Source organism: Grus americana, chromosome 14 (genome assembly GCF_028858705.1).
Source record: "Grus americana isolate bGruAme1 chromosome 14, bGruAme1.mat, whole genome shotgun sequence".
In the NCBI taxonomy this organism is placed as follows: domain Eukaryota; kingdom Metazoa; phylum Chordata; class Aves; order Gruiformes; family Gruidae; genus Grus; species Grus americana.
In genome coordinates, this window is record NC_072865.1 from 2,623,412 (window position 1) to 2,639,705 (window position 16,294).

The 16,294-nt window shown below is 41.7% G+C and overlaps 1 protein-coding gene across 7 annotated transcripts in view; it reads left to right on the forward strand.

The window, feature by feature from the left end:
* RAPGEF6 (Rap guanine nucleotide exchange factor 6) overlaps positions 1-15,715 on the forward strand; it is a 130,887-nt gene extending 115,172 nt beyond the window's left edge. For 5 of the 7 annotated variants that reach the window (XM_054841971.1, XM_054841973.1, XM_054841972.1 and 2 more), the window contains 6 exons: positions 867-1,001; positions 2,400-2,513; positions 6,570-6,795; positions 8,792-9,303; positions 12,662-12,973; positions 14,591-15,715. In XM_054841971.1, coding sequence (XP_054697946.1) covers positions 867-1,001; positions 2,400-2,513; positions 6,570-6,795; positions 8,792-9,303; positions 12,662-12,973; positions 14,591-14,616 — 1,325 coding nt within the window. In that variant the 3' untranslated portion in view covers positions 14,617-15,715. The remainder of the gene's footprint in view (positions 1-866; positions 1,002-2,399; positions 2,514-6,569; positions 6,796-8,791; positions 9,304-12,661; positions 12,974-14,590) is intronic. The other 2 variants (XM_054841975.1, XM_054841978.1) reach the window with 1 other exon arrangement.
* Positions 15,716-16,294: the final 579 nt, after the last annotated feature.

The following is a 16,294-nucleotide window of genomic DNA, read 5'->3' on the forward strand; positions in this document are numbered from 1 at the left end:
TTACCATAACATATGCTTTTGACCTATTTGCCTAACTGTTGTATCATTTGAAAACTACAATTGTGGGTTATTAAATGAAGTTGGTTGCAGTCAGTAAATGATATTAAATGATTCTGTAATACATCGAGCATCAATATCCATTAAAATAGCTTCAGAAAACAGGATCTTGCAGCATATAAAATAGTGCTCCCAGTTAGTATTTGTGTCAAGTTGCCTCTTAAAAAGCCTGTGCAGCTTGGTATGTTCTAGAAGCTTTGCTGAGAGGTGTTTCTTCATTCCCGTGTGTTAAGTGTTCAGTGTTGATCTAACAAATTAACTCCTCAGCATTGTGTCCTCTGCAAGGTGGTCGAATAGTGAACAAGAAGCACCAACCCATCCATTTGCGAAGTACAGTGGTACACTGGTTTTGCTAAACTTGCTAAGTTGTGTGTAGTGCCCGTGGGTGCTGATTTGAGAACTCCTGATTGTGACCATCTTGAGCTGACTTGTTGGCTATGACGCAAATTGTCTTTAACACTGTCCCAAGTGTCATGAGCAAGGGTTTCCTCTAAGCTTTATACGTTACACAGTTTTTAGTGCTTTGCCAAGCCCACGACTATCATCTGTTGCAATGGTTCCAGTTACGACCTGGGTGTTTCAACACACTTCAGATGAGCAGCCAGCAGGAGCAGTGGCCACTGCTGATCTGATCTAAATTGGAAGTGGAGACTGCCTCCACATGCAGAATCCATCTGAGCATCTGCCCCTCTCCTTGCTGAATACTCCAGGGATTCTTTTCAACATGGTGCTTATTTATAGTTTAAACAGGTATCACCAACTTGAAAGAAGAATAAAATGCAGTAAATGCATATCCGTTGTGTTCATAGGTACAGGCTCCCCACAGAAGTCATTAAGCTTGTCTGAGGAAGTAAGTAGTAAGAAACAAACAGATGACACCATGTCCATGGCATCTTCTTTGCACTCCAGCCCACCTGCTTCTCCTCAGGGCTCTCCACGCAAAGGTACGTGTGCTGCGTGAATGTTCACAGTGCGCGTGTCAGCATCCGTCTCGGGAACTCGTGGCTGTGGTGTACTAAAACCAGGGTGAGCAGTGGCAGGAATATTTGTTGGTAATGACATGTGAGAGAAATAGTAGTTTAGAATATTTATGTCAAGAATAGAATCGTGTCTTTCTATGAATAGCCATAGTTTTTCAACGTATTTGTATGTTTTGGTCTTAAAAGTCACCTACAGTTTAAGAAAACAATCGTTCCCCCTTTTAAAAACTGCTTAAGTGCTTCTGACAGGATTCCCAATAGTTCTTAAGCGCTGCGGGCTGCCAGTCTATCAGCTCCGATTTAGGTGGCTGGTTATATGAATGGGATTCACAAACCTGGGGATTTCTTGAAGAAAAGTTTTGCACAGAAACTGCGGCTGTTGAGACATCTTATGTTTTGCCCAAGGTAGCTGGACTGTCAGGTGATTAGATGGAGCTGGAGATAAAATGTTGTCATAGTTCTCCAGAACAGATGGTTTTGATAGCTGCAAAAGTAGTGCATCCATCTAAGTCCTTGAGTCACTACTCATATTTTTTGTTCTTGTGCACAGGGCTTTGTATACACCCCTGTCTATCATGATGCCCTGAGAATCCCTTTATTTTTGATGTCTTCGTCTTAAAAGACCTGCATCACTTCATCATTAGTCAACCTTGGATGGGAATTCATTTGAAATCTCTTAACACCACTTTGTAGTCAGCCAGTGTGGTCAGTGTCGGACGGTGTAAGGTGTTTCTCCCTCCCCTCTGTGCTGCTTTTGACTCACTGACAGCGCAGAGGCACTGGATTGGCATGGCATGGCGACTTCCTGCATCTTCTCACCCTTTCCAGTGGGAGATCATGCTGGTTTGTCCACTTCTGCCTTCACAAGATACTGTTTCCTTTAGGAGAATGCCACTTATTTTACTTAAACTTCTTATACATATGCTGTGTTTAATTACCTGGGTTGCCAAACCCAGCTCCACTGAGATTTTTGAGCATCGCTTATAAACATGTTATTTTTGTTAACTTTCATCTGGTTCTTTGAAAATAGCATTTTGTTTCTTCGGGGTTATTTCATTAATTCAACTTGCTTTCAGCATATTTTTAGCGCTGACCTAATTTGATTGAGGCGATCTGTACCCTGTTGTATGTGTAGTGCTAACAGCTCATTGAACTAAAATTAGGTGCTTCACAGACAGCTGAAAGACATAATTTTAGGCATGAACACATTCCACTTAATCTTAGATTTCATTTTTTTTTTGAGCTATATCCGTGTGATATGCAAATAGCATTGAAGAAAAAAGGTTTTCAAATCAGGATGTTACTTTTGCTGTTATTTATCTCATCACTTATCAAGATCTGTCTGTGTGTACTGTCTTGTAGTTGGTAACATCCAAAGGTCCGATAACTGCAGTCAGATGAATCTCTCTGGCTCTTCCTCATCACTCGCCAGTGAAACCAGCAACAAGAACAGTGGACAGCGCAGCTACGGAATAGGTGGGGCTTACTTACAAAAGAAAATTCAGATGATTTGCAAAACAAGAGACAGTTCTGGCATAAGTGAAAAGGGAGAAAGAGAGGATGAGAGCAAAAAGGCAGAAGCTGAGCGTGAGCACAGGAAAACAAAAGGATCTCGGTTTAAAAGACTTAGGGAAAGAAGCTTCTCCAGGGAAAGAACAGCTTTTACTGCTAAAAGGGAAGCAAAGCACATTGAAGCCTCAGAAGGGAGTGAAAACCAAAAGGAGAAAGACAGTGATGCTCTGAGTACAGCAAGTATCTATAGCAACAGCAATCTGTGGACATCTTATTGCCTATGCATGAAGTCTAGAAGGAGAAGGAAGACTATATGATGTATTTTTAGAAGAAAGACTGTGATGTCCACTTTGTGTCAGATCTACTGATTTTGTCAAAGTTATTGTAGCGTTATTCCTTTACATGTTTAAGCTGTTTAATGTGCTTCCCTTCCAGATATTTGTGTCAGTTATTTATAGCTTATCACCCTTACAGTGCAGTGAAGACAATAATGTGAAGTTTAGAAAATCAAGGAACAGGTACAGTGACAGTTCTGTTACTTAGTGTTTCACAAATGCCAACAAAACAGTAAGTTCTGCAATGTTCTCTTAATTAGACTCTAGACAGTCCTTTATACGATGTAAATCAAATGCTCACTTCCAGCGCTGGTGTATATTGGTCACATCTTCTTCTGCTAACCGGTGAAGGCTTGTGTTTAGTCTGTGTATATACATGTGCTGTTATTTAATGACAGCTTCCAGTGGTGTTAATCTCTTTAATGAAGAGAGGTCCTTTTGTTCTTTGGATCTTTGAAGTTCTCCAAGAGCATCTTAATTTTAAGACGCACTGTGAGAATATTTCTTACTGCAGTATAGTTGTGTTAATTTTAAGGAGTCCATTAGACAGAGTGACGAATATGAGATATTAATTATTGTCAAAGGAAAGGAAACTGAAATTTAATCTCAAAAATACTGGTCTTAAATACAGTTTTTTCATTCCTAAGGTTCTGTTCTTTAGTTTGATAATATCGATATTTAATGCTTATATTGCTATAAGATTTTAAAAGCAAATAATCAAGCTTGAGCTGTGAAATGTCTCAAACTGAGCTGTATGCTCAGTGGCATGTATACCACTGGCTCCAGATGTCATATTATATGACCTCTGTATTTTTTACAGATTTAATGGCATTAATCTTCTGTATTAAGTTGTGTGTATCACTGGAATGGCTTTTACATTGCCCAGTCATTTCACATTTTCACCTAATTGATGTAAATATGTGGCAGTCCAGCTTAAAGGCACATCTAGGTAGAAATGAAGTGAGAAATCAAGTGATTGGCAGGAATTTGGGAAAAAATGCTTATCTGAGGACTCTGTCAACAATGTATTAAAATATGGTCTCCTGTAAAGAAAGACCATGCTTTGATTAATTTACAGATGCTCACTTACCTATACATGAAGCAGTTGATGATCCAGTGTTTTCAAATAAAGGTTCTAATGTTGTCATTTTATGCACAAAATGTAAGGCATATCATAGACTGTTTTCTCCTAGTGAAGGCAGGGATGTATTTCCTGACATGAAATGGATTTGCTATAGAGAAACCCACTAGGTTAAACCGATTTAACAGACACCTCCTGATTTTGTTGCCTGACAGCACAAGAGAATGAACTTTGGTGTGCCCATAAGATGGTGCATGGGCTTATCTAGAGACGAATACACCAGAGACCTTGAAATCTGAACATCCTAAATTTGCTGCTGCAACTGAAGGCACATAAGTCTATGGGGCCTGATGGGATTCATCTCAGGGTGCTGAAAGAGTCAGCCGATGTTATTGTTAGACATCCCTCAGTTATTTATGAACGATCTTGGGACTCAAGAAGGTCCCAGTCAACTGGAAGCTAGCAAATGTTATTCCAATTTTCAAGGAAGGCAAGAATGAAGACCCTGGTAATTATAAGGCTGTCAGTCTCACTTCAGTGCCAGGTAAAATGATGGAGAAGATTATTCTAGGAGTTGCTGAAAAATGCTTGAAAGACAATGTGATCGTGAGTCAAAGCCAACATGGGTTCACGAAGGGAAGGTCATGCCTTACTAACTTAACATCCTTTTAAGACAAGACTACCCACCTCGAAGGCAAAGGGAAGGCAGCAGATGTGGGTGTTTGGGATTTTAGCAAAGCTTTTGATGGTGTCTCTTAGAGTATCCTTCTGGACAAAACGTCCAGCATGTACGCAATACTATGGGTGAACGGTCAGTCCCAGTCACCAGTGGTGCTCCCCAGGACTCAATTTTAGGGCCAGTGCTCTCCAGTGTTTTTATTGATGACCTGTACACAGGGAGTTGAGTGTACAGAAGGAAGTTTGCCAGCAGTGCTAAATTAGGAGGAGCTGTTGATTCCTCCCAGGGTAGAGAGGCCTTACAGAGAGGTCTTGATAGATGAGAGTCACCAACTCTATGAAGTATAACAAGAACAAATGCCAGATTCTGCACCTGGGATGGTGTGATTCTGGATGTGTAGTGACCCAGTTGAAAGAAGAGATTGCCCCGCTATATTCAGCATCAATGCAGCCTTACCTTGAGTGCTGTGTGCAGTTATGGGCTCCACAATAGAAGAAGGATATAAAAATACTGGAATGTATCAAAACGAGGGCAACAAATGTGGTGAGAGCACTAGACGGCATGACTTGTGAGGAGCAGCTGAGGTCACTTGGTCTGTTCAGCTTAGAGCAGAGCAGACTGAAGGATGCCTTCATTGCTGTCTACAGCTCCCTCACGATGGGGAGAAGAGAGGGAGGTGCTGGTCTCTTCTCTGGTGTGCGGTGATAGGACACCTGGGAACACCTTAAAGCTGGAAGTTCAGATTGGATATTAGGGCAAAAGTTGTGCACTGAGGGTCTGGTCAAGCACTGGAACAAGCTCCCCAGGGATGTGGTCATGGCCCCAAGCCTGTTGGTGTTCAAGAAGCATTCAGACAATGCTCTTAGATACATGGTTCAACTTTTAGGTTGCATTGTGTGGAGGGAGACCAGTCACTAAACCTGAAGGACCTGAGTGTAGTTTCCCTCAGACCAGCCCAGATGCTCTTTGCCAAGTTCATTTCATTTCAGTTCTTTCCATGATTCTCTAAGGTCACCAAAATAAATGATTTAGGCAAGTTGTCCACACGAAGGCTTTGTCTGATGCAGCGTGGGGACAGGTATCCCATCTGGACTCACTTTAGCTATGCCAGCCGAAGTGTCTACAGGATATGCGTAGCCAGAGCCCATAGAAGTCCCCAGTATAGTGGTCTCTTTTATGTTCACTGCAGGCACTAGGAAGAGGAGGTGTTGGATATATGGGGCTATATGTTATTGGTGTCTGAAAGAGGTTATTTGAGGGTAAGGGTAAGTCAAGCAGAAAAAACACATTATATATTTTGCTCTGAAACTGGTGAGGTCTTCAGCTGTTTCCCTTCTGCAGGAGCAGCACGGGCGTCTGGTCCAGCTCCTGCCAAAAGTTGTATTTCCCACTTTTGCTTCCCTCCCTGTTAATTTTGGAACAGACAATAAAATTGAAAGGGACCATATGGCTTATCCCTGAGTGCTAATAGCTGGCTTTTACGTTAGTCAGCATCTCTTCATCCACTGCCAAAATCTTTCTTGAGTCTCACACACCAGTAGGGCAGATGGATAGTGGGAAACGCACTGCATTTGTACTAGAGGACTCAGCGCTTGCAGAAAGACCTGACCTGCCCCCCACTATTCATGCTGCAGCTGTTGATCCTGGTTATGTAGGTTTAACCTTCTGGTCTGGAGAGAGGTGGAGTTGCAGGTAGGTTATTGGTGTCAGAAGACTTGCATTAATAAATTACAGTGCTAGATACTGATAGTTGCTAAAAGCTTTAGTACCCTAAAAACTTCAGTGGACCAATTGTATGCAAACAGGGTTTGATTAGTTTCTCTTTTAAATATCCTTGCTGAAACCCGTGTGTCAATCCTTTGTTGTTGTACCTAGTAAACTCACATTGCTCTTTGACCAAGCTGTTCTCCTCTCCTCTCCTTCAGGCTACGCCCTCATACCTTCCACTAAATCCGATAACTTCTCGGACTCCAGTCACAGTGAGATTTCATCCCGGTCCAGCATTGTGAGCAACTGCTCAGTGGACTCGATGTCGGCAGCGCTGCAGGACGAGAGGAGTTTGTCGCAGTCTCTCATTGTGGTGGATTCGGGGGGAGCAGAGAGAAAAGAGCATCCTCAGCCGCTGGCTGACTACGGCCAGCCGTGCCCAGGGTAAGATGCAACTGGTTTTGGTTGGGCTTGGTGTCCTGCGTCCGAAGGGGTACCGAAGCTTTGGTCAGGACACAGTTACGAACTCTACTGTGGTTATTAAGCTCTTGCTAGAGGCCGGAGTACGGGCTGCTCTGTGTGGGAAGAGCCTGTTTTCCCAAGAAACTTAAGAGTATTACTTGGGTATACAACAGCTTGTTCCCAGGGGTGGGGTTCAGATGGACGTCTCTTGCAAGAGACTGCGAATGTGTTAAAAGCTAGGATGATACTTAACAAATTAGCACAGTCGTGAGAGACAGCAGAACAGGATATTATCAAGTCTCTCTGAGTCAGCAGTGCCAGTCACTTAACATATACTGATGTCATTTTTAAGGATTTTTATTATTATAATTTGTTGCTTAGGCTGACTAGAAGCGTTCTGCCACTGTCTTCCTCAGAGTTTCCACACAAGAGACTTTTTTTGCTTTAGCACAATGAGAACTTGTCCTGAGATGACACGTGGAACTGGAAGTTTTTGGTTTTGTCTTACTAGATGTTAAGCCTTGATCCATAAGACTTAATACATGGGAATCTTCTTGGGATAGCATCTTCTGTCCTCAGATGTTGTGGATTCAAGTCAAGGAGAGATTCTCCTTACATTTACAATCTTTACAGCACATCTCTAAAGCAATATAATTTTTTTAATGGTTGAACTCTATAAAGAGATCTATGTTGTTTCTGTATAATTGATTTTAATTTGGTGGTGTTCTCTCCCCTGTAAAAAAAGCTTTGTAGTGTATGCTTTGCTAAAGCGCTGCAGCTCTTCTGAAATAAACCGAATCACTAATTTCTTTGTGCTAAACCAGGAATTTAAAGGTGTGCTTCATAAACCAAAATAATTCCCTTTTCTAAAAGGCATAGCACATGCTGAGAACATGTGTAGTCAGAACAGTCTCAGCGCACCGAGCGAAATGCCCCGTCGGCCCAGGTTACGGTGGGTTACCTTTGGTACTGGCTGTGAAAAACCACCTGCAGTGGTGGCTGAAGTACTGCAAATTGCAACGATGACACTGCTGCTGTCTAAACTCATTATTCTCTTTGTGAATTAAAAGCAGATTGTTTATGGTTGTTCCTTTATGCCTTAGTTTCAGTAGGGTGTGGAGGGAAGAAAGCAGTTTTTATGCTAGAGCTTAGAAAAGCAAGGAAAAAAATTGTTTGTACATATCTAAGAAATGTTCCTCGATTTTGCAACGTGTCAGTAAACTGCTGAGGGATAGCGTTGAATTTTAATGTTGTGTTGTCCGTGCATTTGTTAACATAACCAGAAATGCTTAAGAGACTTGAATAACGTCTAGCAATTGTAACTTCATGTATTCTAAATTCATGCAAACCTAGCTTTATTTTTTTTCCCTTAATTATGTATTGACAGTGATTGGAGCTTTTAGCAGCCATTTCTTTAAACAAGAAATTTTGTGCTTGGGTTTCAGAATCTGTCACGCCAGATCGTTTCCACAAATGTTATTTATGCCCAATATTTCTAAATGTTCTTGAAACATAACTACTTCCACTCTGTCTAAACAACTTCATGTTGCTGCCACTGAAGGGATTGTTTTTTATTCTAAATATTTATTTTGGTTTTAGTTTATAAATGCAAAGAAAAAAGTGGTAGTAGCCTGAAACCGAGAGGTAGTTACTCCTCTGCTTTCCGTCGTGCACTGTCTTGCTGTGGTTGATAGAGGAAAGCTTCTGTGGACCAGGTTTTTATGGATCTGGGGTCAAATGCCTGCTGCAGACTTGTTATTCCCTTGGGAATAACTGCCCAGCTGCCACGTGCAGTAATGAGTCGGGAATAACGGTGTCTCTCATGAGTGCTCCCGAGTGCCTTGACCTTGCTGTGTCCCTGTTTGAAAACTAGAGATTACTTGCCTTTTAAAAACAGGTAATTGTCTCTGAGTATGTCACTCTTATTTTAAAAGCTTATGAGGTTTGATTTTTCTGCTTTCTGTTGTTTCAAACGTAGCTGGTCAATCACTAGACCTGCTCTCATCAGAGGGATGGCTTTCACGTCCTCCATGAGCAATGAGGAGATCTCCCACGAACATATCACCGTAGAGGCAGCAGATAGCGGCCGGGGAAGCTGGACTTCATGCTCAAGTAGTTCTCATGACAACTTCCAGAACATCCCAAACCAGAAGAGCTGGGATCTCTTCAATTCTTACCGTCACACCCAGCTGGACGGACCTATAGCTGAAGTCGATCCCACAAACTGTTACTCTGAGGAGGCTTATTTGTATTCTGAAGCCTTTTCCAAAACCAACAGACAGTCGAAAGCCAGCGTGGAGCTCGATCAGTCTCGGCAGAGCTGGGCCTCCTCCAGCTCGCTGTCAGACACCTACGAAACAAACTATGGGACGATTAAGCGGAGGGGGCTGGAGAACTCTACAGCAGAGCAGACGGAGGTTTTGGACTCTAAACCAGGCGCTGATACAACTTACAAAACTGTTACTTCGAGTACAGAAAAAGGCCTGATAGGTAAGTCAAGCCAACAGCTTATGGAAGCTTCTACATCTGTTTTTCATTTTGATATTAAGTTGTTAAGAAATGACATCAGCAGGTCTGGGGGCTGGAAGGCATGTTAAATTCAGCTTTACATGTGGTTTTAATCAGAACACTACACAGACAGCGTGTTCTCAAGCCACTTTCTTTTGCACTAGGAAAATTGAAATAAAAACCCAGCCCACTTCCCAGTCACTGTATGAGTCTGCAGGAGAACTGTCTTCATGGAAATGTCAGGCAGTTCCTCTGGGTAGTGTGACCTTTTATTTTTTGGATGATTTTGCAAACATCCCTGTAGACATTCCCCTGGCAAGGAGCTATGAGCATGGCTTCTTGAAGACTATATAAGACAGACTTTCCACAAACCTGAGAGGGAAGAGCGTGACAGCTGAGTGGTATGGAGCTCTCCCACCTCCTTGGAGCTGGGGCACCTTTCATCCACATGGCTTTGGTCTCTGGAAATGCAAAGGCAAAGCAGATTCCCTTCCTATCTTTGCTGTGTTAAACTGCCATTTATTTGGTTATACAGCTGCATTTTGGCTACGTATGAAAGGAGAAAAAAACCTTTTAAAATGTTTTTCAAAGGTGCATAGTTTTACCAAGCAAGATGTTCTTTCCCTGTCCTAGTGAGTTTAGCAGCCAAAACTAAAGGAACTGGGTTAAGAACAAGATAAAACATGGAATGCAAAGCTTTCTAGACTGTATGTCAAGGGTGCAGCTGAAATGCAATTTAATTACTGACTAGATTGCTAGAGGGGTTTATGTTATCAAAGGTAATTGCCTGAATAAACATCACACGTAGGGTGGAGGTCTTGGATTGCGTTCCTCCTCCGTGGCTTTGTAGAAGAAAGGCAGCATGGTGGAGCCTTGCAGAAGAGTGGCTCACAGCTCACTCCTGAGCATGTGCTCTGCCCTTGTAGCCTTTCAGAGCTGCTCATGGGCCTCTGAGCTGTTTTAGGAGACGGCGTGTTAGCTGTTCAGTACGTGCTGTCTTTGCTCACAGCTCTTCCCCTTCTTTCGAATTCTGTTTACGTACTGCACCATATAGCTTGCCTCCTCTGTGCAGTCACTGGTAAGAAACAGCAACGTGCTTCAGCAGAGCATGCACGTGTCTACTTAAGCAAAGGTCTGATATAGGTAGATGTAATTTCTGGTTTGCAAATGCAAATCTGGTAACTGTTCACCATCATACAATATGTCAAAGATATTTTCACTTAATTTCACCATTTGCTTATTCTCTACAAACAGCTTGTTGCCAGAGTCTGTAACGACTGCATGGTTTCAGAATATTGTAAACAAAACAAGAATCTTCAGTTCGTTTGCTTAGCGAGTGTTGGCGTTGAATAGCGCTCCAAAAGGACTGGCACAAGCTTTCTTGCCTGAAACCTTTAAAACGGAGCTGGCAAGGCACTGCCCGCATACTAATGGCAGAATGTGGTCTTGGCAGAATCCATGCCATGGCTTCCTAACTTCACGTGCGTGTCTACCCTCTGCAACATCCAGCGTTTCTTGCTGCAACCTTTGCTTTACCAGCAGAGAAGGTGTGGAATGGTGATGTGCCATTGCTGTACATCCGACAGGAAAAGCTTTTCCATTACTTTTACCTATAGTAGACATCAAAATTTGTATTTCTGCCTTTTAGCTATGTTTCCCTTAACCACTGTGTGGAGTTTCACCCTATTTTCTTTACAAAGTGAATATTTGAGTAATCAGCTGCTTGGGAAAGAGGGTTCCTTGGGAAAGGGTTTCGTAACCTCCTGAGACTCTGGGTGGGTGGACGGACACTTAATGCTGTGGACATTAAATACTCTTAGAATGTTTTGATAGGATTTTTTAAATATTACAAATTGGAACTTTACAAAAGGGCACATTATTCCTACTTTTGTTATTACAGTATGTTAGATACTAGCTCTAGGAAGCCTGAAGCTCTCCCCTTCAAAGGAGAATACACCCACCCCCGGCAGTCCTCCTGCAGAACCAACGAAGACTGAAGGTGCGGGTTTGCTCGGAGGCCCCAGCCCTTCCCCATCCCTGCAGGGAGAAAAAAGCCTCCTTCGCTTCCCCTGCCTTCTCATAGGGGCCCAGTTAAATGAAAATGATTCCTATAAATCAGCGGTATAAACTCTGCCTCTACCCACCTGTATCTGTTAAAACTCAGACTGCGTGAATTCAGTTTTCTTTATTTTCCTATAAGCCCAAGCATAAACCGAGGCCGTCGGGTATGAACCAGCTCTCATTCCTGAATACCAACACCTAGAATCTCACAGGTCCACAGCACAATAAGAAATACTCCTTTATTTTCACCCTTTCACATTCTTGTGAGATAAGAACATATTACAGTTGTGGGAAATAAATGAAACTAATGAACATGCCATTTAAAATGTATGTGCAAGAAGAATGCAAATTCACTCAACTAATAGATCAAAAAAAAATACCCTAGCTTTGAAATTCTCCTGTTGGAACACGTACATGGAAAAAGCCCAATTTAACATGCACATGAGCCCCAGACCTGGGGGAGGGTGGGAGGGAACTGAAGAAAAGTTAAGTTTTGGGTTGAGAGCCTGTGTGACCTAAGCTGATGAAGGGGAAAGGAAACTGTGGACGTGATAAGCCATTGGTTACTGTTAGAAAATGCAAAATAATGAATGCAGGCTCTCTATGCAGTTTGCTTCATAGGAGCAGTTTAACGTGATACTAGGGTTTTTTCCTTCCTGTAGCATAGCTGATGGGATGGTTTAATGTCTTACTGCATATGAATTGATACAGTGATATTTTATGATAATGAATTTCTGTTAAGCCACCGCAGGGTGATGAAGCGGATATTGTTGAAGTCAACCAACAGTTCTTGCTATCGGTCTCTAGCACGCTGTGCAAAAAAGTAACTTTGGGCTACTTGCCTTAATTTCTTTTGTTTCGATTTCCCAGCCTGTAACAGAGAGTGGGAGCAAACTCGGCCGGCAGCGTTGCCGTGCTGGCTCTCCGTCCGTACCGTAGAGCTCCTTCGCATCCCGCAGCGGAGCGGTGCCGCAGGAGTAGGGAGCGCAGTGAGCGCTGTGATTGCAGGCTGAGCGTAGAGAAGGTTATGGTCCTATTTCCACTCGACTGGCATCTTGCCTAATGAGTTCATGGGTTCTCTTGCTGCTCTGAGTTCTTAAAATAAATAGAAAACATAAATGAAAGCATAAATATCTGCTGCTGTCGTTATAACCGGTGTTTCTGCATTTGCATTTTGTTATCAGTTTCTGTTTTGCCATTGTAACATTTCATGATTTTTTAATGTTTTGTTTCCTTTGTTTTCTTCTTTAACATTTCCATTGCTTATTTCTTGTGCCAGTGTACTGTGTCACCTCACCTAAGAAGGACGATAGGTATAGGGAGCCACCGCCCACCCCTCCGGGATATATGGGGATTTCTTTAGCGGACATAAAGGAAGGATCGCCCCACCACCCACACCTAAAACCTCCAGACTATAGTGTGGCAGTGCAGAGGTCAAAGATGCTGCCCAGTGACCTCTCTAGACTTTCATCAGCTGCTCTCGGTAGTGAACCGGTGGCCTGTATTTCATCGAAGATGCCTCAGTGGCATAGTCGGCAGCCGTCCAACCCCAAACTAGCAGATATGACTGACGCAGATAGTGAAGAGGATGGTATGTGCAACACCTGACTCGGTAGATGTTAAGTGAACTGCTGTGTGAATCTGGTCTGTGCAGTGTTTACTTCACAACGATGTTCTGGGCTTTCTCTTGGTCATTCTTGGAGATTAAAACTTGATTAATCTCTAAATATACAAATACGTTTGTATGGCTGTATACACATGCATCTGTGTATGCATGTATATACACTTAAAAAACCAAAAAAAGAATGCATTCCCTTTAGAAAAAGCATGTTGACACCAAACAGACTTTAAATTATATATAAATAAATATATTAAAAAAATCTCCCAAAGCACAACTGAGACACTTAAGAGCATGTAGATACTATTTTTGTTCTTTAAAACCCGTCCCCTCTCAGTGGCGATGATGACTTGAAGGGACACTGTCAGGCTATAAATTACATGCAGAAAAAGTCCAGCCTCTCTGGGCTGATCAGCCGATGTCCTGCTGTTGTAGGATGGCATCAGGATCATGACCTGAAACAAGTATTTTGAATTTGGATTTGGTGGGGTGTTGTACAACTCTTTACTTGTTTCATGTTTGTATTCTCATGTGCTAGCATCGAGCTGCCTTATTCCTCAACAGAGATTTCTGGAGACTGGGTTTAAAAATGAACAAAATAACAGTGAACTTCTGTTCTTCTGAAAAGTGCATTTAATGAAACCTGACTTCTCAGCCCAACTTGGCCTGACAGTGTCTCTTCCAGTTAAATTCTTCACGATCTTGTTTGAAGCAACAGCCAACGCTGCCGAGCACGGCATGTTTCTGCTGACCAAAATGCAAGAGATTTGTCTGAAAAAGACTGCTCTTATATTGTGTCAAAGCTAACTTCAGGTTAGGGGAATTTCAACTTAATTGTTTATCTGCTGATTTACTTCCAATACCGATGCACTGATGTGCTCTCTCTGTACCCTTTGCTGTTGAACTCGGGGGTTTTTTATTAGAATGTTGTGGTCGTTTCCTTCAATTTCAATCTGCCTTAGAATGAGCATGGATTTAGATTAAAACAATTTCTGATGCAAAATGATCCTATCTTGGCCCTTTAAAATATGTAAACAGTCTTTAACATATATATTAGTACTGCAATTCAAACTTAGGGTAAAACGTAAAGTTGCCCAGCATTAACTCAGTTGTGATATTAAATGTTTTTGATGTAAAAATAAGGAAGTAATTGCTTCAAACATTTTAATCTGAATTTTTCTAAACTAAATTTAACCATACGCTTTTAGATACACCTATTTTACTGTTTTTAAAGTGCCTGGTTAATTTTACTTGGGCTACAACGCTCACTGCATGTTGGACAGTAATTTACTGGCTTTTCTCCTAAATCAGTGGCTGTTGGGATATTGGGAGCTGCATGCTAAGAATTGTTGGAGGATCTGGGATTTTCTGTTTTTCAATAAATACATCTTTATTGTATGATGTAATACCTCAGACTACTTGAGGATTTGTTAAATGGTGATGCCGACTGTGTTGTGGTCAATCATTAAGACAGTGAAAACATCACGCTGATGTAGTGAAGTCTTCACAGAACCACTGTAATCACATAACTGGGGGCGTCCGAGGCAGGGGACCGGTGGAATAATTTGCTTTTTTTCTTCTGTTTTGCAGAAGATGAACAAGTATCAGCAGTCTAACCGTTGGGCTATTTATGTGAACCACTTCACCACAGAAGGGATGTGGGGAGAAGGACCACACGATCTGTTAGCGAACGCTAACAACTTGCTGCTACTAACCTCAAACTTTTGTGTTTGCCTCTGTCATGGATGAGATGGAACGGGTTGGATCACGTCTCTCTACCTTACTTCAGTCTACCACCGCCTAAAAAAAGCTATTTCTGCCTCTGAAATAGAAAACCGTTTTCAAGGAGCTTACTGACTACCTGGATGCCGACGTTGGTATCCAGAGATGGACCAGGCTTCATGCATTTGGAAGGACCAGTTGTCACCACCACTTGACGCTTGGAAACATTCTTCTGTATGATACCATATAATCCTTTGGTAGTTTTTCATCGTTGTTATTTTCTACATGACCATGATAAGTCTAAGAGTGTTATTTTATGAACTTTAAGAAAAAAAATATATCAGAAAGTCAGCAAAAGCGAAGGACATTGCTGAAGTATCTGAAAATAATTTATTAATTTAATTTTTTTTTGGATGGGAATTTCCTTTATTTGAGTTGGGAGTGCTCTGGTTGGCTAATTAAATGTTTAGTCAATGTGATAGTAAATTAGCTACACATAAACTGTTATGCTCTCAAAATAAACACAGAAAACTAGAAACGGGACATTATCAGGTACAGAAATACGTGGATTTTAGAGTGGTGTTAGATTAAATAGAGCACAAAGCCCTGCAGAGCGGCGTGTCAGGCAGGCAGCCCTGCCGTCTGCTGCTCCCCTCCTACACGGACACAGCAAAATCCCTCTGCCCTTGAAGTATTTTTGGAAATTTTTTAGTTGCAAGCCAACTAAGGCAATAGTTGCTGCTCTCCTCCCCTGTTTAGGGATCCTTTGAACAAATGAGGAGCTGTTAGGGGGGTTTGAAGCTTTCCCAGAAGAGCTTTAACCAAGTTTTGCTCTGCAATGTTCAGCATGCAAAGCATGTTGCTAGAAACCAAAATGAAACCCTGTGTTGTGGGTTTTAAGATCATCCCACGCGTTCTGGCCTTTTACCAGAGTTGCACAGGATTTAGGTGCAAAGGTTATCTTCTAAAAAAAAAAAAAAAAAAACACAAAAACAAACCAAAAAAACCCACAGAAAAAGAATAAATTAAAAATCACCTTCATCTCTCAGTAAAATTTGTGAAACTGAATGTTAAATGACATAATTCTTATATAAGACTATAATGCATTTTATGATGGGTTAAAAAAACCCTGTTGCATTCATCTGGAAAATACAGATGATATCAAAACATTGTGTTTTATATCCCAGATAAAAATCCTGATGTTGTTGATGTCAGTGACAGTTTTGACTTGCAGCCAGCCAGTATTAACACGGGATCCTCTAGTTTGACTGTGGTCAGATAAATTGCTTGTTTGATTTTGCTTAGCCAGCCAGAGCGCAGAGGGGTAAAACTGGAAATACCTGCAGTCTCTTTCTTTCTTTCTTCTAGCACATGACGCCCCATTCTAGTGTTAAAATTGGACATGAATGTGTGAATATGTATTTAAACATTTAATTGTAAATCTTTGTTGTGATGTTTACAGCCTAAGCTAGAAAGATGTTTGTCATTTTTACAGTGCCTCAGAAATGATTTCTATATCCATAGTTGTGAAGAGCTTTAAGGTTTGTTTTGTTTTGGTTTTTTTTTTCCTGT